This window comes from Branchiostoma floridae, chromosome 13, assembly GCF_000003815.2.
Source record: "Branchiostoma floridae strain S238N-H82 chromosome 13, Bfl_VNyyK, whole genome shotgun sequence".
NCBI lineage: Eukaryota > Metazoa > Chordata > Leptocardii > Amphioxiformes > Branchiostomatidae > Branchiostoma > Branchiostoma floridae.
In genome coordinates this window covers 3,752,031-3,775,808 of record NC_049991.1, presented here as the reverse complement: position 1 = coordinate 3,775,808, position 23,778 = coordinate 3,752,031, and the positions used below count along the sequence as shown (strand labels likewise).

At 40.0% G+C, this 23,778-nt stretch overlaps 3 protein-coding genes across 4 annotated transcripts in view; 2 read left to right on the top strand and 1 right to left on the bottom strand.

Annotated features, from left to right (window-relative positions):
- Positions 1 to 3,927: 3,927 nt before the first annotated feature.
- Positions 3,928 to 9,320, top strand: LOC118429348 (neuronal acetylcholine receptor subunit alpha-9-like). Its single transcript, XM_035839830.1, has 6 exons — positions 3,928 to 3,965; positions 4,793 to 4,990; positions 5,868 to 6,061; positions 6,733 to 6,842; positions 7,211 to 7,340; positions 9,058 to 9,320. The coding sequence occupies exons 1-6, from the start codon at positions 3,928 to 3,930 to the stop codon at positions 9,318 to 9,320; spliced, it is 933 nt and encodes a 310-aa protein (XP_035695723.1).
- A 1,877-nt stretch (positions 9,321 to 11,197) lies between these two features.
- LOC118429590 (B9 domain-containing protein 1-like) lies at positions 11,198 to 18,032 on the bottom strand. 2 transcript variants are annotated; one of them, XM_035840134.1, is made up of 8 exons: positions 17,871 to 18,032; positions 17,595 to 17,663; positions 16,730 to 16,841; positions 15,605 to 15,701; positions 14,961 to 15,023; positions 13,428 to 13,495; positions 12,756 to 12,915; positions 11,198 to 12,394 (listed from the first exon to the last, which is right to left on the bottom strand). In XM_035840134.1, the coding sequence occupies exons 1-7, from the start codon at positions 17,928 to 17,930 to the stop codon at positions 12,767 to 12,769; spliced, it is 618 nt and encodes a 205-aa protein (XP_035696027.1). In that variant the 5' UTR covers positions 17,931 to 18,032; the 3' UTR covers positions 11,198 to 12,394; positions 12,756 to 12,766. The 2 variants fall into 2 exon arrangements, with proteins under 2 accessions (XP_035696027.1, XP_035696028.1); XM_035840135.1 differs by having other exon boundaries at positions 11,198 to 12,397; positions 12,759 to 12,915.
- Positions 18,033 to 18,062: 30 nt separating this feature from the next.
- The window catches only part of LOC118429589 (josephin-1-like), an 11,514-nt gene continuing 5,798 nt past the window's right edge, over positions 18,063 to 23,778 (top strand). The window contains exons 1-2 of the mRNA XM_035840133.1: positions 18,063 to 18,197; positions 20,555 to 20,971. Coding sequence (XP_035696026.1) covers positions 20,706 to 20,971 — 266 coding nt within the window. The 5' untranslated portion in view covers positions 18,063 to 18,197; positions 20,555 to 20,705. The remainder of the gene's footprint in view (positions 18,198 to 20,554; positions 20,972 to 23,778) is intronic.

The following is a 23,778-nucleotide window of genomic DNA, read 5'->3' as shown; positions in this document are numbered from 1 at the left end:
GAATGAATGAATGAATGACCTTTATTGTACATTTGTGCTCAAACAAGCTAAGTACAGGTCGTAGCGCTAGTGACAAGGTACAATTTTGACAAGAAGGTATCTTATCATCTCTACATATGCTAATACATTCTAGCATGTACAAGTTCAACTTCTTCTCGCTTCTTAAAACAGTTATAAACATAAGGACAGATGGAATCAATAATGTATGGTTTATCTAGTTGCATGAGAAATATGAATTTTTCCGTGGTATTCAAGAATCGGAAATTAGGAAACATTATTAAATTAATAAATAATAATCATAAAATAAAACTACCAGTTGAGCTACAGGGACATCCTTATTAAAACAATCGTTTCATGATAAAGAATGATATCGAATTTTCAATATCATGTCTTTGTACAAAGTACGTACAAAGTTCGTTCCTCAAAATTAGTCAGAAACTATTTCAGTAGTAGAATTCCTTGTATATCTATATACATTAAAAAAAACAGCTCCAAATTCAACATTTGCACACCCGTATCTAACTTTGCTGTTAACGATAATATTTTGTTGTTCTGTATGTAGCTTCGTAGTACCATTGTCTGTATAGCTAGTATTAGTTGTTATTGGTTGCCATTCATTGTACCTTGTTTGATTGTTGAGCAGTAAATTCATTCATTCATATCAAAGTTATTTTTAACGACATTTGAGTTCAAAAGCCATACAACAAATATGGTGTTAGACAAATTGGATGGCGAATCTTATTGTATGGGATAATGGTTCATATTAATTATTCATGTTTTCTCTCTTCTATAGAGCGAACGCGATCAGGTCCTGACGACACTGCTGTCGATAGACATGGTGAGCGTGACATTTCATTAATAATAAAATGGAATGAAGACCTTTATTGCACATTTTGGCTAAGTACAGGTCACATGGTAACAACCATATACATGTACACAATGGGGAACAATCATACACATTTGTATATGCATATATACGTCTAATCTATTCAAGGACATTCGACTTCCTCTCGCTTCTTGGTAATTGTATACATGTAAATGTAGCTAGCTGTATGGTTGGTTAGAGTTGGTTTATCAATAGCTGTCAGGAATATAAATTTCTCCTTACTGTTCAAGTATCTGAAGTGGGGATATTTTCTTAACACATAGTCAAATAGAATGCTCCTATCGCTATCATACAAAGGACAATCCACAGTGAAATGTACTTCATCTTCTACTTTGCCTAAACTACAAAACTGGCAGATTCTTTGCTCTAGAGGAATTTGGTTATGTCTTCCTGATTCGATTCGTAATTTGTGACAACTGATTCTTAGTTTTTTAACGGACGATCTGTGGCGTACATTTACTATCTTAAGATATTCTTCTTCGTTATAAGATTGTTTTATATAAGATTGTTTTAAGATGATATACCGTAAAAGAGGAAATGTTGGCGGGATTTAATTTCGTGATTAGAACTGTCATATTTTACATTACAATGGAAACTGTAAACTGTTTGCTGTGGTTCACCTTGTAACACGTTATACCGTCGTGCGACGCTTCGCTACGGTGACGGTTGTTGTCTTTAGACACACAGGTGAAAGCATAGCAGCCCGCCCGTGGAGCTTGCAGGATAATGAGTATCTATTGCGAGGGAATCAAAATGGCGCATATTTTTGTCTCGCAACAGTTCATACCTGGATACCGTTTTATGTCCTTAATGTTTACTAGCACTACCCGCATTTTCCTTCGTATGAGATGCAACAAAGAGGATGAGGCACGTGTACAGGGCGGACGGGCAATACTCAGGCTTGAACTCATGTGGGACCGCGTAGCGTAGCGGGACCGTGTTCGCCCCGTGACCGAGAGATTGCGGGTTCGAATCCGCCTGCCGTGTTACCGATCTTGTGCACTTGGGAAAGGCACTTAACACGGCTTTCCTCACTATACTCAGGTGAAAATGAGTACCTAGCTTCGGCTCACGGTGATTTACATCATTCACCCGGACGGGAGACCTGGCGCATATGAAAGGGTATGTCACCCCGCAAGGGGCGGTATAACCCCGTCGTGTGTAAACATGTGCGAACATGTGCGATCACGTCGACCGATGATGTATGTTCGTCTGTATCTCTGTGGATCTGCCGCTACCAGCCCAAAGCTGCCTAGGTAGATCCATGTAATGAGTTGTATCATTGGCAATAAATAAATAAATAAATAAAATGCTTGAACTCGGCTTCCGTCCTCGCCGCACTAGTGCATAGTAACACATGCCTGGCACGCCAGTAGATATAGGCTCATAGGAGAACGCCAAAGAAGCAGTCACTGAAGTGGAATGGCCTGCAAAGAAACTTTCAATGTTTCATGGTTATCCCACTTAACAATTATACTGTAAATGCATTTAAGTTCGCGGGGATTTAATTTCGCGGTAGCGGGAAAATGGACTTTTCGCGGTGGTTTTAATTTCGCGGTAGCACCATACACTGTAGTCTCTTACTGTTATGGGAAAATGTTCGCGGTGGTTTTAAATTCGCGGTGAAGCGGCCTCCGCGAAAACCGCGAACATTGATACACCGAGAACATTTCTGCATTTACAGTATGTCGACACAGGCTTTGTTTTTCAATAATTGATGTTACGACGACGAATCATAATTAGTGACAGATTTTTTTCACCATCCAAAATCGCTACTTCGTTTATTTATTGATGATTGTGACAAAGCAGATTAACAGATGTAGGTCACATTCGTGACTTCATAATGTAAAAAATGTGTTGATTTTTCATTGATCGAAGTGTATGTAATCGTGTAAGCACGCTTCTTTTTAAAAGCCCATCTTCTTTTAGATTTTTTTATTCACGATGTGGGTCTTCGGTAGAAGTCCCGGGCGAGAGAAAGAGAGGGAGAAAGAGAGGGAGAAAGAGAGGGAGAAAGAGAGGGAGAGAGGGGGTAGAGTAGTGAGAGAGGGAGAGAAGGAGAGAGAGAGGGGAGAAAGGGAGAGAGAGAGAGAGAGAGGGGAGAGAAGGAAGGACAGAGAGAGGGGGAAAGGGAGAGAAGAGAGAGAAAGAGAGAAAGCGAGACAGAGAGGATAGAAAGAAAGGGGAGAGGGAGAGAAGAGAGAGAGAGAGAAAGGGAGAAAGGGAGAGAGAGGATAGAGGAGAGAGATAGGGGGAGAGGGCGAGAGAGGGAGAGGGAGAGAGAGAGGGGGAGGAAAATCTTACAAGACAATATCACAAAAAAATATGATAGCCCGCTTACACTGAAAATTAAATTTGAGTTGCAACAAAACTACTATATTTTGCTACAGTCCTGGAAAGATGACTATATGATGTGGGATCCAGAGGACTTTGGTGGGATGGCGTCAGCTAGCTTTCCCTCCAAGGACTTATGGACGCCGAAAATAAACCTGCAAAACAAGTAAAGTATATACTTTCCGGTTGTTCTGTTAGTGAATAGAATAGACCTCATTCCTGAGATACGGTCGCCATTTTGAATGTACTCACGCGAGAGAACATGTCTGACGTGAGCTTGGCGAGCGAGACCGCGTTCGGTACTGCTTTTGGTTGTGACGTTTGAAACTGAAGTTTACGTCTACTGTGCTTACAGCTATTTTTTTTTCTCAGTAATGAAGACACTAAAGTCATTTCTACCCAGCAGGATGAAAAAAAAATGAGGACGATATATCCACTGACTTTGGGCTGTTTCGTAGATTTTGAATACATGACTTGCACACTTCCCATAATTCACAGTGCCAGGGATACGGATGTAGTGACTCGTGAGGTCATCGGGGGAAACCAACTAACAGCTACAGTGGTTTAACGTGCTGGCTACTTTATACTTCTGACCACAAAACTTGTAAAATTCTCAACTCTAATAACAGTAGCACAACTCATTAGTTTAGATGCTTTGCCGCCGTTGTACTTAAGGTTTTAGCTGGTTTCACGCCAGGGTTACGGATATGGATGTTACCACCATTGTCCAGGGTGCGAAACCAGGGTGAAACCAGCTAAAACCCTTAGTACGACGGCGACAAAGCATATAAACTAATGAGTTGTACGACAAATATAGTTATTATTAGAGCTGAGAATTTTACAAGTTTTGAGGCCAGAAGTATAAAGTAGCCAGCACTAACCACTGTAGCTGTTAGTTGGTTTCCCCCGATGACCTCACGGGTCACTACATCCGTATCCCTGGCACTGTGAATTATGGGAAGTGTGCAAGTCGATGTCTTCGCTTTATTACAGAGCTGGCGATACAGAAGGCGCCCTGAAACCATTGGACGACCTACATGTATATTCAGACGGGCGGGTTTTCGCCGTTCACCCGGGCACCCTGTACAGCTCCTGCCGCCTACAGCTCCAACATTTCCCGTTTGACACACAGACATGCACGTAAGAGAGTTTCGTTACACCTTCGCCCATCCTCCTACGCAGTGACATCTTAAAGCGAAACCGCCTGTCTGGGTGTACGCTGCTTTCTAAACCGTCACTCATAGTTCCTGACCACCCTGCTTATAAATATTAATCAGGTTATCCCTCTACATACCGGAGACAGCTTTTGAAAACAGAAAGCCTATTCTCTGATTGGCTGACAGCTGGTTTGGGGGGACGTCCACAGGAACTAAGAGTGACGGTTGAGAGAGCAGGGCACATCCAGCCAGGCGGTTTGGCTGTTGGATATCCCTGCGTAGGACGATGCCTCAAACCAGCTGTCAGCCAATCAGAGAATACGGCCTTTCAGTTTTCGATAGGGGTCTCGCATAAACCCGCTGGCCAATTCTGACTAGCATAACACAGCCAACCAAAGCTTGCTTTTACCCGCAGACTCATATTCGGACCATGGAACCATGATGAGACTGAGCTGGTCCTTGTGAACCAGTCAGCCACCCTGGTGGTCCCTTCACACTACACGGAGAGCGTAGAGTGGGCTCTGATAGACAACAACATCCGCCCACAGCTGACATATCACACCTACAACCCACACGGCTACAGCACCTTGGAATGTACCATTACAATCAAGAGGTAAGTCAATCCAGGTAATAAGATATGCCATAAAGCAGTTACTCAAGCAACTGGATATGATTTTAGAAACGGCCAGACGTTTCAGATAGCAACCACTATCTTTTGACTTCAGATTGACTTTGCCTTACCTTTATTTCCTATACTGGAATCAAAATTTGACTTCATCTTGGCTTTGTCTTATCTTGTTTCCTATTGGACATCTAACATTGTTTTCAGGTCTTTTGCATCCATGGTTAGGGTATAAAAGTTTCACTTCAGTGTCACTGACGAAGGATAGTGGTTGCTATCTGAAACGTCTTACCGTTTCCATAATCTCATCCAGTTGCTTGAGTAACTGCTTTTTTGCCTTTTGGCAAATAAGGAGGTAAAATTACAACAGAGCTTTGGATGAAAAGATCGCATGAATTACCTATCTCAAATTACCTATCTCTCTTTATGTATGTGCGAATACTTAACGTTTGTGACCGCATCTGTTTGAAGCGACGCCTACCTGCAGTACATAACAGAGCAAGCATTACTAACATTGCCCTGACGAAGGTGTAAGACGGCCACCGAAATGTCGATCTTAACATTTTGTTGTTATCCAGTAACATACTTACGTAACTATTCACGGACCCTTGGAAAAAATGTTATGAGCACAATATTTGGAAAAAAGGATTATGAATGCAGCATTTAGAAATGAACGTTTGAAAAGTACATTTCCTTGTTTCATATGTAGATTCCTAACCTTAGTTTCCTAGTTTAAAATGTTATATTCTAGTACTTTATATACTTTATAGCAGCGGTAACAAATATTCAATACACAGTTCATTGCCCACATCCCTGTTTTGCATTGTCGTCGAAATTTAGCTAATCAATATACATTCCTATTCCACAGGATGTTTGATCACTATCTGTTCGTGATGTTCCTGCCATGCGCACTGCTGATGACCATAGTGCTGTCTGGCTATCTACTGCCTCCCAGCGCCCCCGTGCGGCTTCAGATGAGCATTACAATACTGCTGGCCCTGGTGGTCCTACAACTCACCATCATCAACTCGCTGCCTGTTACTGGAGATCTCACGCTCATCAGTAAGATTTTAACACAAGTTGTCGATGGCATGGCAAAACCTGTCTTGATTTAGCTCCCGCTCATGAGCGCCGCCATATTTGTTTCCCGTCATGCTTTGGGACTGGTGTATGATTGGAAGGGCGTCACCATTTTCATGCTAGTTTGCATTTTTCACTGGAAAGGGACAAGAAAACTAAAAAGAACAGTTCTCTAACCTTGACACATTGGAGAGAAAATGACATTTGAAAGGCTGTACGACAAACCCTACTCTCAAAGCAGAGGTTCGGCTTCGGCTGTATTTTTACGTGCTTTATGCGTTCTTAGCATGAAAGTTCATCTGTGTTGGTAATTGGCATAGTCGAAAAATCAAACTTAAACTAACCAACATCAAGTTTGATTTGGACTCAACCCCAAAAAATAAATTCTACGCGTTCTTATTTGGCTTTCTATTTTGTGCTGCTTTCTTCATGTCTTACTGGCATAAGTCTGGCTATCCTCTTTACATTCATGTAGAAAAATATGAATTATGTATCAATGTACAGAATAGACGTTAGACAAAGTTTCTTTCCTTGGAATTGGCAGAATCATGCTGTAACTGTAAGTAACATGACAGAAAAAGAGTTCAAACTTGCTTTCTTTTTCCTTCATAAAATTAAGCCAGTGTACGCTGAACTTTTTTTCTTACTTCCAGCTCGGTACTACGTGGTGGTAATCGTGGTTACAAGTCTGTCCGTTATCAATGCCGGGATACTCACACACATTAGCACAAGGAGGAAGCCTATGGGGCCTTGGGTCGAGACGGTAGGTGGATAATTTATGACGTATTTTCATTCATTCATTAACATACAGTCCGTCTATAAAATTCTATTTCTCTGTGAATCAAGGTTAACCATTAAAAAAAAGAGAACCCTGGAGCATCATAAAGTAAAATTTGTTCGAATTTGAACCAAGGCGGGGGGCGATACTGACTACCAAAGAACCTTTTACCCGTTGCTGACGTCACACTTTCGTTCAGATCACGTGACATCGACTTTGGATCAATTCAACTTGAGAAGTATCTGAACGAAATCGTCTGGGTAGTATAGGTTCATTTTACTTTGTGTAAAGTAATAGCGTATGAAATTGTTATGATGTCAAAGTCTTTTTAACGGTCTTTTTTCCTGTACTAGGTGATTCTGGTGTATCTGGCAAAAATTATGTTTGAAGAAGAAAACCGCACTGAACCGGCTTGTGACAACGGCAACACCCCAAAGCAACCAAATGGCGAACAAGACCATGACATCGACGTTGCGACTTTGGGTATAATTTTTTTTACATTCGTCTACCTGCTGAACCGTTACGAAATGCAGACTTTTTTTTTTGTTGCTATAAAAACAAGGGGACTAAAGCCCCTGTTACGCATAGCAAACCATGGCCTCACAACCTTGTCCAAACCATGATTGGGAGCTTGATAGCCGTAAGCAAGGCTATATTTGGACTGGGAGGTGGTTGGCAAGGTTGCCAACTTATCTTTAATAGACGTCGCGATCGTCTGCGTCTTGTTAACTATGAATATTGTTAATTACCTCGGGAAAGTAATATTCTGTTTCTTTGGGATCAGAGGAGAGAAGATGACCTAGAGTAGGGTGGATTTAAGTCTCCTCCATACCAGGTGCCAACCGTGGTTGGAAATGTCGGACGACTCGGACCATTACCAAGTCGGCCCAGTCAACTCGGCCCATCTGCCGGGACAACTCGGACCATCCCCCCTGGACAGCTATTTAATTGATTTTTTTTCGAAAATGTAATCCCCAACACTAGTTTTATATGTATATACTGTGAAATTAGAAAACTGAAGGTTGGATTGATTGGCTTGTGTAATTCATCGGAACTTTTCGGCATTCCAGGCGGCGCACATTAGGTCGTTGACCCCGAAATACGCAGTGTGTGTGGACACGTGGTTAGGTGTGAGGCGCTTCTAATAGAGGACAGTAGTAAACTTTATCATTACTTGTCCTTTAGACAAATGAGATGTGGGTATTGATCAGAGTACGAGTCATTCTTGTTGAAGATTAATTAGATTTTTTTTCAAGCCGACCGTGTCCACTTTGTTTTAATATCGCTGGCGCCCGCGGCACATATGATACTAGATCAAAGGACCGCCACTCTGTATGACCAGGAAACTTCTGACGTTCTAATAGTAGCAGCTGGGGACAGTCTTTATAATACTAGTACAATTACAAATGTACGAAGAAATGTCAAATTAACTTTTTTTTTTCAAAAGATAAGTAATTCGGTCTGACTGGTATATGGGGGTGGTCCGAGTTGACCAGGGGGGTGGTCCGAGTTGACCAGATTTTCAATGGGCCGAGTTAGTAATGGTGCGAGTCGTCCTGATTCCCGTGGTTGGGGAGTGGTCGAGAGCAAAGTCATGAATGTGTGACAGTGACAGTAGCTTAAGATAGACATGGGCACAATTACGCATTGTGGATAAAAGTTAAATATATGTGGCATATCAATCTTTCTAATTCTGTAAATGTGTAACAAATATTTACAGTATTTACAAAAGTCGACGTTTCGGTGACTGTCTGAGACCTTCCTCAATGGGCAATAACGACTGGTTCTACTTCGTACTGCAGCGACTCCTAGCTGGATGTCACTGCAGTGCAGTGTTACAAATGCGGACCCAAACGTAAAGCTAGGTGTCGCTGCAATTCGCACTGACATCAGTCATTGCATTATTGTATGAACGTGATAGTCACCGAAATTTCTTGCAAATATTTACGTATACGTTTTTAGGAATATAGAAATTTGTTCTTTACTGTTTAACTAGTTTAACTGTAATATCCAACACAAAAATTGGACTCACCCAAATTTTCGACAGCACCAGTCTGTCAAGGACTGAACAATCCACTGCAGCCGTGACATCACGTTTTGCAGATAAAACATGTGACTCACTGAGCAGGGGATCATAAGTTGCAAAAAGACTTCCGAAATTATTCACCAACCTAGTTTTTTTTTTCAACTTTTGGTATAGGTACGGAAACTCCAGCAAGTGGAGAGACACACCAACACGCAACAGTTCCAAAAGACATCAAGATCCTTCTCCAGAACATCTCCACTGATATCCACCTTCTGAGCGAGGACAAGAGGAACTCTTGTAGGAGCAAGGAAACGGCCAGGAAGCAAGCCAGGGCAGTGAGGGTCCTCAACAAACTGTCTTTCCTTGTTTTGGGGATTATTTCTGTTGCTTTCACTGTCAATTTTCTTCTCTGGCCCTACCACAGTGGGCATATTTAAAACGAGGGCTCGAGCTTAGCATACCTTTTGCCAGATATGATAGGTACAAAAATAGTGCTATTCCATACTTGTCCGCACTCTTAAATACTGATTTATAGCCTGTTTTCAATGTCTTATTACCACTACATGGAAATGTTGGTTGCTGGTAATGTTTGCCTTGGCGCGGACCGACTATTGTTAGTATGTTATGTTGTATATATCAGGATTTTTTTAAAGACTGAGACTAACTTAATTCAGCCAGGTTTACAGCAATGTATAAGAGGCTGCAACGTTGTTTCAGTATGTCCTTGTATGTATATGTATATATGTATGAATAAACCATTGATACATATCAGACCTGAGGACCACTGAAGCACGTGATCAAGTGAATGTAATCATTATGAATTTGCTTGCAAATGTTACCTTTTTGGTATCATTTTGTATAATGTGGCTTAGTTTGTATTATAAGCGCCCCCATAATTAAATCAATATGGATTGGCAAAGCAAAGTACGTCACCTATGAGTCTGCTCTGCGCACAACAGGATCTAGGACTCAGTCGTCTGGACTCTAGAAGGGACTTATCTATGTCTTAGATATGCGCACTCTCTTGCGAACTCTAGCAGATACAGTTCATGGCTCCCATTGCGGCGGGGGGAAGTCCACAACAGAACTTTAAGGAATAATGCCAGCTACACCAGTTTCAAATGTAGGACGTCACGGTTTAGTAACAGCACTCTCCCCTATTGCGTCAGACTCCTCAATGGAAACTTGTAGTGTTTTTTAAAGGAATCAGACATGTCAGTGTAGCGTATTTAATATGTTGTTACAGGTTCTTTCGCCCACAGGTAGCTTTACATGTACCGCCCTCTCTCAATTTCAAGGGGGTGGGCGCTAATTCTAAGTTTGCACATTGCCGATCTGGCCTCGAATTTATCTAGTAACGTTAAATAAGTTTCCATTGAGTATCCCTTCTTCAGTTTCTTGAAAAATCTTAACTTACCATTATCTGTGGACAGTCTATGAGAAAATGTCTGGATATATATATATATTACGTATATGTGAAATTTGTGATCATTGTACAAAATTGCAATTCAGCCGTTAGGCTGCAACAGTTTTTTATTCAATAAACCATTTCTCTCTCTCTCTCTCTCAAAGGTTTATGCTCATACACATTTAACACTATAAAAGTGTACCAAGGTTTTAACCTCCTTAATTGTACTAATCCATGTCTGTCTGTAACACCCTCACACTCAGGGTTGACAATCACGGCAAAGCCTATGATATCAACCCTGACAAATCAGCCACAGTATTCGGTTATTAGGGGTGACTTGCTTATGAATATTAATGAGCTTGCCCTTATATGGGCAGTCAGCTGTTGGGGATCGGGCGTTGGCATGGTGAGCAAACAAAGTCATGGTAATACGTAACATGATTGGCTGATAGCTTCCCAGCGGCCTTTGCGAGACAGCTTGCGACAACAACAAGCCCAAGGAAGGCCTGTTCTCTGATTGGTTGACAGCTTGTTTGTGGCGACAATCATAATACCCGTAGGTAGGGCCTGGGACAGCAGGGCCCATAAGGTAGTGCCGTTGGGGACCGAGCGTTAGGAGGATGGTCTGTAATAAAGTTGTGGTTCTAGTCTATCTTAGAAAAGTATCTTATTGCATATATATTTGATATGAACAAAAAGAATTGAGCACAGAAAGACAATTCATTATGAGATTCGATACAAATGATGACAGATAAAAATGTACTTTCCTATGTACTCTCTACCTTGCTTAAAAAGGCTAGATTTAACAATAGAAATTAACAATATGGGATCGCAAACAATGAGGGAAAGAAAATTAAAGCTAGAAACAGCTCTGGTTGGCAAATAAAAACTCTTCATATTTGTTGACATTCAGCCCCAAAATGTATGTGTATAATACTTGGCAATATTTTTTATTATATAGATGGAAGGACAACTTGCATATTTGCTAAAGAGATTGAACAGTGCGAACAAATGTGAAATTGAAAAATGTTCTCTTTTTTCAATCCTATACACTGTATATCCAGCAATGACTTCCCAAAGTTCACAGTGGAAAATGATTATCTATCTTGTTATGCATATCAAATCAAACAATGGGTATACTAGTTCAATCTTTTATCCAACTCATTTGTCATCTAACACACAATGTAACAATGGAATATTTACAAAAGGCAGATATGTCACATGTCAAATACAGACAGGGGGAATGTATGAACAAGTAACGTATGCTGAAAATATAATTTATAATTTAATATTCTTCTACTCCGGCCATGTTAATCTAAATGTATGAATGACATCCACTTGCATATATTTGTCGTCTGGTTTTAGATACATATAACAAGTTTTTGATTACAATGTAAATCATACAATGTAAATCATAAAAATGAGTAAATTAATGCAGTAAATTGCAAACAAAAATATCAGAAAATGGATATCAATGTCGTTGAGCCACGGCAATTTTTAAGTCAAAGAAGATGTGAAATAACGAAAATAAAGAATCTACTATTCGGTTTATCATTTTTATCCACCTTCCTGTCCACAAAGATTACATAGTGAAGGCAACTCGTTTGATTCCCATGCTTGAATCAGTTTTGGAGTTCCTAGAGGATGTCATCCATATATCAATAAAATCTACATGGCCCCTAGAAAAATAATATAATAACAGCAATACTTTGGCAATTATGGACATGTTCATGACACCCAACACACGAAATCTTAACTCAGTTTCTCAAACAGTTTATATATGTGACAAAGTCTATTCAAACAAGGCAACAATTCTACTGTTATACAGTAAATTCAGTTTCCTTTGCGGACTCATTCTATTTTGCAATAGGACTGAAATTGAGGTTTTGCAGCGTTTTGAATCCGCCGTCGAAACAATAACAGTCACTATAGTAATAGGAACTGGGACCTTATATTCACGGTCTCACAAAATTGCAATGGAATGGTCTGAGCAAGAATAAAGCACCACGAAATTTTTTGAAGATTCAACATAAAAATTATCTCTACAAAAAGGAAGCCCTTGGCCAGTATAAAAGATAATCCTCTAAAATGAAAATACTGCTATTAGGCCACACCAATTTAATTTCTTGGTTCACGGATTCGCTCGCTCCTATTTTTTTGGAAAAAAAATAAAAATAAAAATTACCACTCAGCAAATTTTCACGATTAATGAAACCATTCACCAACTTTCTGGTGTAGCAAATTGGCCTTTATATTATAAGCTCCTTAAAGTGTGGGTACAGGTGCTGTAACTGTACAATTATAGTGTTTTTGTACTTTTTTCAAGCTGGAAACTTTTTTTCTTTATGTTTAGGATTAGCCGTTACCTTTACCCCAACCATTTTACAATTTTTTATTTTATTTTACCCTCTTGCTTCATATTTTTTATGAAAAAATGAACCAAAAAAATTAAATTGGTGTGGCCTTATTAGAGTGCTATGAGGCACCAGGTATAATGCCCGTAGCCGCGGGTTGCGTTGATGCCCCGGCGTCTGTCGGTGTCGTGTCGTAGCCTAGCTTCTTCATGTCCTTGGTGACCACGTTGAAGGACACTCGCACCTTTCCCTGACTCCTCACTCTTGTTACTGTTAATAAACAAAAACAATAGTTTGCACTTGCGTCTGAGCATTGAGTGACTGGGTAGGGTAGGAAAAATACAAGATATTTCTTTTAAATTATTGACTTAATGATAAGAAAGGAGAAATGATAGAACTTTATTGCACGACAACTGTAGAGGATACAGTGTTTGGCAACTTGAACATACAATACATACAGAACAGAACACTACATGAGTTACTAGTATCTAAAAATCTAAGAGACTAAATTATTCTATTTTACACATGGTATATAATATTTACAATCAGGCTATCATTATGTGCTGGTTCATGATAGTATAATATCGTCACGTTTTTTAAATGAGTTATATATAAATTGACCGACATAGGCAGATATATCAGCAGGACATGATAGTAACATATTGAACATTTCTGTCTTGGTAGGTGGTAACATAGTATCAGATTTGCATTTAATAGACTGTAACATTTTTTGTCTCTCTCTATCATAAGTTGGACAATCCATTATAAAGTGGGATTCATACCTTCTCTTCCCTCTCCCTGGGCAACCACTTTGGGGTCAACGTACTCTGGTCTCCTTCCCAGAAACCAACTGTGAGAGAAAACAAGAAGATAAAAAACTATTAAATACAGTGTAGCTATAGGTCATCCAATGGTGACTCAACAATAATATTCAAGCATGTTCTGGCAAGAAGTATCTATTTTAATTTTACTTTTCTTATAAAGTTGTACAAATTCTCACAAAGCATTACACAACAATGGTATGTTTTGAGTTATGCCAAAAAATAGCAACACTACTGTAACAGTAAAAGAAAAGTTGATGAAGGTAAGATATCAAGGTAATAAGATACGCCAAGTGGGGCCGCGTGGCGCAGTGGCAGCATATTCGGCTCGAGACCGAGAGGTGGCGGGTTCGAATCCGACTGCTGTGTGACCAATCTTGTGCCGTTGGGAAAGGCACTTTACACGACTTTCCTCACTTAACTCAGGTGTAAATGAGTATCTAGCTGCGGCTAGTGGCCTTGGCGGGGCTTTGTGGTCGAGACAAGCCTTAGTGGCATGTTCGGACATGACGCACCCGCCATGACACATGAGTTGCGCGATCGGGGGTAGGAGGAACCCCTTACATCCTTGGTCGGAAGTTCTCCTAGGAGAAGGAAACTCCAAATAATAAACCTGCATCTGCTGGGGCCGTCTTACGTGGCAAACAGTTCTGTCCTTGTAGGACTTAGTGCGCCAGTAGACGAGAGGGTGGAGAAGGGAGTGCACACCCCTCCTTCACCTTAAAAAGTCATGTGCAGGCCAGGCAGACTGGTCGTCTAATCAACCTTGTCTGCCTACCATTGATCTTCGGATACGAAGAAACAGCCATCATCATCAAGATACGCTAAATAGAAATTACTCAAGCAACTGGATATTGTTATATTTTCACTGATGAAAAATAACGGATGAGACTTGAAACGTCCGTCTACAAACTCATATCCACTTGCTTGAGTAATTTCTTTTTTTTTTTTTTACTCAATGGTCACCACGTAACAAGGCCTGAAGGCCACATCAAGGTTACGGGTTACATGATTGGAACTGTAACAGCAACTCTTCGCCCTAGGTCAGAAACATCATGATTGAGACCAGCCCAATTGCTCACTATGAGTGAGGACTAACTGACCCAATAGGCGAAGCAGGGGTTACGAGGGCTGCTCGGGAGATTCCCTACCCCTATTTTGGCCGGAATGGTTTGATCCGCTCAGAAGGATGTTCGCACATGTGGCGGGTTCTTTAACGTGCATAGGGTATGGCTCTCCACACACACGGGACCTCCATTTAACGTCCTATCCGAGGGACGACTCATTTTTCACTTGAGTAAAGTGAGGAAAGTCGTGTAAAGTGCCTTTCCCAAGGGCACAAGACCGGCAACACGGCAAGTGGATTCGAACCGGCAACCTCTCGGTCACGGGCCGAATACACTACCACTGTGCTACGCGGCCGCACATTTGTGCGTACAGTACAAGAATATTATACCTGATATATCTTCTGACTTGACCTATGTTACTACTCACCTGACAAACTTCTGTAGCTTTGAAGTAGACTCTGGCACAAACATGGGTAATGTCCTGGTGTGTCTAAAAGGGAAGATAACATTTAAGTTTTTTTTTTAACATGCTATGACCTTACTTCTCACTAATACACAACAGGGCTCGAAATACTGGGTGCATGTGCACCCAGGTGCACCCAAAATTGGAGCTGTGCACCCAATTATTTTCTGTGGGTGCACAGGGTGCACCCAAATATTTTCTTACGTTTATGTAACGCTATGTAAGGATATCAAAGTATACTAGTATACATCATATTCTTGACATGAAAATGTTATAAAGATAATAAAAATGTCTGTCATGGTAATTGTTTAAGAATTTGATAGCTTGTAACTAAGTTTTATTATTAGGTTATTACTTAAATTTAAGTGGTGCACCCAAAATTGTTTTGGTGCACCCAATTTTTCAAGCTGGGTGCACCAGTGCACCTAATCCCAAAAATGAATTTCGAGCCCTGCACAATGATCATATAGATAAATAAATAATCTATATAAATATAAATTAACATAATTATCTTCCTACTACATTTACTTACATACCACAATAGCACACATATTTTCACTTACACGATCATTCATTATTAATATACCGGAAGAATAAGAAACACTTACTGTCCAGGTGTGATGGGAATGTGAACAGAGCTGTAACCCCGCACCACGTCACGTCCAAAGGCGTCCTGACCGTACGCGCTCACCACCAACTGGGGCCCTGAGGAAGTCAATGTTGTGCTTATCATGATCAGCTCTTTAGATGAATTCAATCACAGACACTCAACTGTTGCTCTAATGTCTATTCTGGTGAAGTGTTAGTAAGGTACAGAGAGTCGATGGATGCCTGTCTGCTCAATGCTCGGGTCACGGTGCAAAGAGGAAGTCAAAGTTCTGTGCCTCTTACTTGTGGCTGGTCTGCAGTCACTTAATATTCAGATGTTGGGCTGTGTACATTGGAGTCAAAGGGGTGTTTTTTCTATACTATTTTTATACTGATATCACAACAGTCAACAGGACACAGGCAGAATCAAACACTGACCATTTCTACTCTTGAGCCAAAAATTTAAACCTTTAAACAACTTTGTTATATTTCACTTCATGCCACAGTAATGTGAGTGAAATATATTGCTTTCTGTCATGTCTCTTCTTCTCCAGAAAAATCAAACACTGAATATTTCTACACTCCAACATTGCAACCTTTAATAACTTTTGTTATATTTCACTTCATACCACAATAATGTGATTGGAATATATTGCTTATTTCTACATTTCTCAAATGAATTCAACTCATCGTTTTTCATCTTAATCATTTATGTTGATTTATCATATGGATGACATCGTCTGGGAACCCCAAACATTGTGCAAGCATGCGAATCAAAAGAAAAGGTCGGCAAAAAAATTTGCCTTCATGCTGAAATCTAAGAGTACATGGTATACCAAAATAACAGACTTTTCCATTTTGTTCTTTCAGATCTTCTTGGCATTCCATGACATCAGAATCCGATTTCCTATATTTTTATTCAATATTCATGGCATATATGTGCTCATCTTACAGCTGCTTTGCACGACTTACGGTGTAGTTAAAAACTCTTTTTTTTTTTTGGAAATGGTCGAAAATTGATGCATGCGGATGTCATCTATTAAATCATATCAACATGGCATAAGAGCCATGTCCTGAAAGTTTTTTTTATTCCTTTCTGGCTTTCTTAAGTATAACAGGTTATAATATAACATGTGGAAACTTACAGCCATGTGGGTTGGTGCTCTTGAAGGTGACTTCCAGGGGAAAATTCCAGACAAACAGCTTCCTGTCATCCTGACTTTTCTTGGTCACCTGTGTGATGCCATCTTCCAAACCCTGTCATTGACAATAGAACATCAGTTTTAAAAATTTCTGTATGAGAACCTAGATTACTAGTATTTTGTGAAGCTTGGAAAATAAAATATCGTAACCATTTTTACACAAAGGCTACACAGATACTGAACTGTAAAATCATACAATGAGTACTGTAAAATTAGAATCAAATTGTTAAGACAGGCAAATTGGTGTTGTCAACTACATGGACAACTACATGAGTAGCTGTGTTACAGTACTAACACACACATACAGGGTTCTCCCCAGAATTATTTTAGTATAGTGGAGGGGCTGGCAAAAATAACCCGCACCAACGCGCTGCACTTTCATGAAAATGGGTTCATTTTGCAATGACAGAGGGTGTCAAATACTACAAATATAATATACTGTTGTTATTCCTTTGTTTTGATCATTGCTCATTCACAAGTTTTTGCAGACAATGCTGACTGGAAAAGTGATGCCACTTGGTACAAAAATCTGTGAATTGTCATTAATTTTAGCAAAACTAACAAAGAAAATAGGGAAGAAACACACTAAATTTGAAAAATAGTATAGTGGAGCTGGCTGAGAGTATAGTGGAGGGCCTCCTTTATTCCACTCTCTGGGGAGAACCCTGACACACATACCTACTCAATAGTACTCATGAGCACAAAGGATTCAGTGAGCTAAACCCCAAACCAGCTTCATAACAGTAAGATGTACATAATTTGACTAACGTTACTGTTTGAAATAAAATAAAATAAAAATGTTACTCACGGAGGTGATGACCCAATCCTGACCGTACACCCAGCAGTATCGGCAGTAGATGTCATCAAACTCGGGAAACTGCAGCGGAAAAAAATCACATGGCAAAACTGAAACAAAATGATCTCGAATTTTGAACAGAAAAATAACTTTTCGAAAACACCGTAACAGAAATCACAATAAGTCAATAACGCTACCTACTGGAGACACCAAACTTGCACTGTCGTATCTTTACAACTTCTTTCATATTACACATCAATATCAACGCCCCAAAACGTTCGTAAATACCTCTGCGCTCTCGATTTGTCCGCTGACCATCAACAAAAACACTGTTGGGTTGCCCGCCATGTTGATGTTTCTGAAAATATGTCCCACTATGCTTTGCGACCGACCAATCAGCACAGAGCTTTTGTCGGTCAAAGGTTAGGTCCCTAATTTCGTGACATCATCAGAAAAGTACTTTATATCTGACCAATCATTGTCCAGTTTTTTACGGGTCAAAGGTTGGGTCACCAAAACGATGATATCATCCCAAGAACCCATTTTCCGTGACGTAGTACACATTGGCATGACCGAAGGACGAAAATATACGATGAGGAAGCTCGTCTGGAGAAGGTAATATACGAAATCTCTGGATTTTCTACGTCTTAAGATGCCCTTAAGGACAGCTAACCCCTTAAGAACATTGAGGGCTGTTTTGTAACGCCATTTTTAAGACGGAAAGTCCGTTGTAGTTGTTGTTATTGCTGTATGAAGTGTTGGTAGGTTGGGTAGAATGTTGTTGTTTTGATTCATGTCCGGTTGTGTTGCAATTATTTATAGCGTTGCAAAACGTAGCTGCAGAATTACACGCGACGATATTATCGATGCAAAACGCTGTCGGTTTGATATTGTTTGTGGAAAAATGCCAAAATGTTGATTGAGGGTTTCAGGGCTAGTGCTTCGGATACTGTTTATTTGGGGAAAGAGAAAAAAATGCGTTTGAGCATAATTTACATGACGAACCATCGAAGAAATTAGAATGTGGTCATAACCTCATGTATTTTATATGGTCAGGCATAATTAAAGGCGCCCAGAGCAGTTTTTAGTGCATTAAAATTGGGGATATTCTGGATGAGACAATCGGTACGGTATTTACATTTACTTCACCATTCTAGCACATTAGTGTCATTATTTCGTACTTTCAGCGTTTAAAAGGACGCACAAACATGCCGCAAACGGACCCCTTTGATTTATTATATCCTACAATAAATCAGCACAGGATCGAGCCACTATCGTTTTTTTCGGAGATTTTCGAACGCATGAGGTCATCGAGCGAATTGAATCTGATTCGCCCGTTCGCAAATCGAAACTTTATTCGAACAAGTGACGACATCTCCGGAAGCGTGCGGGATTCATTTGTCATGTTCGCGTGCGTTCCGAAAATTTGAAATAATGGCACGTGCAGCGCTCAGATTTTCAATAAGTTCTCACCACCCAACGACGTCTCATCTTTGCTCAATAAATGTCGATATGCAATGAGATAGTGTTATTTAACCTTACTGTGTGTAAAAATGTCTTGAAAGTTAAATTTCAAAAGACTCAAAAACTGCTCTGGGCGCCTTTAACATGTATTGTTTACAATAAGCAATTTCATTTGCCGGAGATGGAGTTGGTCCAAATTATAGAAGATGTATCCAGCAAATGAATTTCAATTGCACTGAACGTTTAATTACCAACCTGTGCAAAAAGACCTTTTTCACCCCAATGTATTTTTCTTCTTTATTGAACATGAAAGGAAGACAAATTAAGTTGTATGATTTTTGTAGATAACGTTTCTGAAACCCTTGGGCAAGAGGACAGCATAAAAGCAAAGGTCTGCTTTCCCTTAAGTTTTACTTTCACTTTAGCCTAACGTCGACGTAGAAGTACTAGAAAGCAAAATCAGACTAATGTTACTTGTATGTCACTACAAATGTATCTAAGTACAGGGCTCGAAATACTGGGTGCATGTGCAACCAGGTGCACCCAAAATTGGAACTGTGCACCCAATTTTTTTCAGTGGGTGCACAGGATGCACCCAAATATTTTCTTAGGTTTATGTATGGAAAGATATCAAGTATACTAGTATACATCATATTCTTGACATCTAAGTGTTAGAAAGACAATAAAAATGTCTGTCATGTTACTTGTTTAAGAATTTGATAGCTTGTAACTAAGTTTTGTTACTAGGCTTTTTTACATTCTACTTAAATTTAAGTGGTGCACCCAAAATTTTTTTGGTGCACCCAATTTTTTAAGCTGGGTGCACCAGTGCACCTAATTCCAAAAATGAATTTCGAGCCCTGTAAGTATATTGTGTCTTTCAAAAAGTATGTATATACATGTACCGAGGTACCACTATTTATAGCTGGGTACGTACCAGGTAATGTTTGATGCTGGTGTTGATGAGGACTGGGCGAATAACTTGCCGCATGACATGGGGTTCTAGTTTATCACACAGGCTTCCAATTCCATATCATAAATCAAATGCTCTCCACGGATTAGCTTAGAATAGAGTAGCAGGGCTCGAAATTCATTTTGGGGATTAGGTGCACTGGTGCACCCAGCTTGAAAAATTGGGTGCACCAAAAAACTTTTGGGTGCACCACATAAATCTAAGTAATAACCTAATAGCAAAACTTAGTTACAAGCTATCAAATTCTTAAACAAGTACCACGACAGACATTTTTATTATCTTTCTAATACTTAGATGTCAAGAATATGATGTATACTAGTATGCTTTGATATCTTTCCATACATAAACGTAAGAAAATATTTGGGTGCACCCTGTGCACCCACAGAAAATAATTGGGTGCACAGCTCCAATTTTGGGTGCACCTGGGTGCACATGCACACAGTATTTCGAGCCCTGAGTAGAGTAGAATAGCGTATGAATGAACTGTTTTCATATTTTTATCTAGTGATACATGTTTGATTCTGTAATGTTTCAGGATCTGAAGACCTGACAGCATCTTAAAGCAGATAGGAGAAAAGCTGAGAGTGTCTTAAAGGGAAGGAGATGGGAAGAGATCTGCTGTTGGTTTAAAGACACGACAATGCGTTGGTTCAGAAGTGCCTAGCAAAGTCTCCAGGACAAGCTGCATGATTTTTGGTTGGTCTCTTCTTGACGTGGTGTTGATCATACCAACACTTTGCACGGTCGCGCTCGGAGTGTTCTTATACATCAGCGACAAGATGTCGTTCTGTATACGAGGGGACAAGGCCAACAAAGTTTCGGCGGAGATAGACACAAGTAACGTTTACCACGAGAAACAGCTGAGAGAACTGTGCGCGCTGCACGCACTGAACAATCTGTTCCAGGATGAAAACGCATACTCCAAACAGACTCTGGATGAAATTTGTCAAAGGTAAGTAAACAACTGTTTACCTTATTTGCCTCTTCAGAGACTCTGTCTGGATGTATGCGGTTTCGTGTCAGTAGAGTGACATAAAGTGAATGGGAGGATGGTTACACCACAAAGGTCAGACTAGCAGAACTGATAGGAAGAAGAGTTCAGATGTAGTAAAACTAGTTGTTTATCAGACATGACAGACATTCCAGGTCATCAGGTCAATGGAAGAGGCTACTTTTATTACAGGGAGGTATTATTTCTGCGCTGTTTGTCTACATGCTTTCCCAGTTTTATATTTTCCATATGCTAGTCACATTCACATTCAACGTGATCAATAGACACAACAATAAAAACTCATTTGCATAATCAATAAACTACAATTTAACCCTGAATAGTTCATGGAGGCTTGAGATCCTTGAACTCTTGTTTCCTTTCATGTACTGTAAATTCAGTTAAGTTAATGGTACATTGTGGCTCATCAATTTTGCGATAGGCTAGGAAGGAGAGAGTGTGCCATGTTCAGATCTACATATTGAGTGGGCACACTTCAGAGTGCATTATTGATGAAATGGTCGTGATGTATCTTAATAGTGATCAACGTGAATGCCTCAAGTATATCGCACATTCTATTATACTTATTATAGGTTTGAAATGTATGGTGATCTTATGACAGAGAAAAGTTTATAGATGGACACTAGTTTTTATCCTTTTCCCTGCTGCCTAACCTTGTAAGTTGTAGCTACCAGTACCGTATATTCTCGAATAAAGTACGCACCCCAATTAAAGTACGCACCCCTGATTTTGGACAAGTCTTAGACAGGTCTTTGGGAGTGACTGAAAGGTAAAATGGAAAAACTCAAATAAAGTACGCACCCCTTCTCCACCAGTTTTGAACAGACCTTTATCTAAATAAATTCGAATTTATGATGTTTTCCCCAGGTCATTGTGCATAAAATAACCTGGGTTTACACTGTCATTGTCTCTATAAACTTGTGAATTGCCTGCTGCAAATTATAAAAATCACTGAGAACTGGTAGAAGAAATCTGGCAAAACCAGTTGTACAAGTCAAAGTCACTAACTCAAAAGGATTGTATGCAAAGGCCACTTTAATATGTAAATCATGTTAAGACAATTTCTTTGTTTCATGTTTAGACAACTTCAAGACAACAACAATGTGTATGTTTTGAAACATTACTAGAAGTGTAGCTCCACCTTGCTTTATTTTAGGCTTTTCTTACCATTTATCTGTGCAGTAACCTCAAATAAAGTACGCACCCCAACTTTGGCAACAACTTGTAGCACCTTTTCAATTTTAAAAAGGTAAAAAAGTGCGTACTTTATTCGAGAATATAGTACAAATTTGGTGCCATAATGTAGCCATAGCAGGGAACGAGTTCAATCTGATCAAACTGTAATCCAATCATGTACTAGTACGTTTGTTAGTAATTGTAAGCTATGGCCATGGACACCAGATGTCCTATCTTTTACTTTAGGGAACCACGCAAGCATAACCAAGGCCACCTTTTATCTTACATTGTGTAGGTAATGTTTCGTGCACCGTTGTAGCCAGCCTGAAATCATTTTCCATCCCCTCGATTTCGAATGCTATTGAGCGCCCAAGGTGCAGTGTTCCTAGATGGTCCGAGGGCATGCTCCCCCAGCAAATTTTGAAATCTAGACCCTCTGAAACACTAGTTCCGGCATTTTCAAGTGTAAAGTTTGCTGGTAGCTTATGCTGTTCAATGGGATCTGTTTGGGTGAAAAATTACACAAGGGAGACAGTTTTTTAATAAATACATATCGATTTTGTCCGTCAGACAGGACGGAATGGGCAAATTTTTTTCCGTCCCCAGCTGCAAAATTCCGTCAAAGGATGGAAGGACGGGCACTGGCTACAACCCTGGTTTCGTGTATATCTAGCATAGTGTTCAGTCTTTGTTTCTTTAAAATCATGTTCAGTCAGCCATTCCCCATTGCTGTCAAAATGGGAGAACAAAATGGATTGGATTCAGTCACCTGATCCAAAGGCTGGGGGTTCAAATCCCTGACAAAGTGATCAAACTCTAATAAGCAACAGTTCTGGTTAATACTACCTTCCACTCATAGGGTACCTTAAGTTTTGGGTATTGGAGATCCTCTGCATGTTAAAGAACCCAACACACTTACTAGAGTACCAAGGTGAGTAGGGGCATCCCTGGTTTCTTGTTACCTTTACCAGGAAGGTTATTTTTGTGTCAGCATTTGTGTGTGTGTGTGTGTGTGTATGTCTGTGTTAGTGTGTGTTTGTGCACATATGTGTGTGTGTGTATGTGTGTATTTGTGTGTGTATCTGTGTGTGCGTGTATGTGTGTGTCTGTGCATGTGTGTGTATGTGTGTGTGTGTGCATTTGTTTGTGTGTGTGTGTCTGTGCATGCGTGTGTGTGTCTGTGCATGTGTGTATATATGTGTGTGTGTCTGTGTGTGTGTGTGTGTGTCTGTGCATGTATGTATGTATGTGTGTATGTATGTATGTGTGTGTGTCTGTGCATGTGTGTATGTATGTGTGTGTGTCTGTGTGTGTGTGTGTGTGTGTGCATGTATGTATGTATGTGTGTATGTATGTATGTGTGTGTGTCTGTGCATGCGTGTGTGTGTCTGTGCATGTGTGTATGTATGTGTGTATGTATGTATGTGTGTGTGTCTGTGCATGCGTGTGTGTGTCTGTGCATGTGTGTATGTATGTGTGTATGTATGTTTGTGTGTCTGTGCATGCGTGTGTGTGTCTGTGCATGTGTGTATCTACGTATGTGTGTATGTATGTGTGTGTGTCTGTGTGTGTGT

Excerpts from the sequence above, each read along its gene's own strand:
- LOC118429590 (XM_035840134.1), bottom strand. The coding sequence starts at position 17,930 with ATGGCGGGCAACCCAACAGTGTTTTTGTTGATGGTCAGCGGACAAATC. Across the intron at positions 17,664-17,870 it reads GACAAATCGAGAGCGCAGAG|TTTCCCGAGTTTGATGACAT; the intron begins GTATTTACGAAC and ends TTTCCGCTGCAG. Across the intron at positions 13,496-14,960 it reads AAGCTACAGAAGTTTGTCAG|TTGGTTTCTGGGAAGGAGAC; the intron begins GTGAGTAGTAAC and ends TTTCTCTCACAG.
- LOC118429348 (XM_035839830.1), top strand. The coding sequence starts at position 3,928 with ATGGATGTTACCACCATTGTCCAGGGTGCGAAACCAGG. Across the intron at positions 6,062-6,732 it reads TGGAGATCTCACGCTCATCA|CTCGGTACTACGTGGTGGTA; the intron begins GTAAGATTTTAA and ends TCTTACTTCCAG. Across the intron at positions 7,341-9,057 it reads CATCGACGTTGCGACTTTGG|GTACGGAAACTCCAGCAAGT; the intron begins GTATAATTTTTT and ends CTTTTGGTATAG.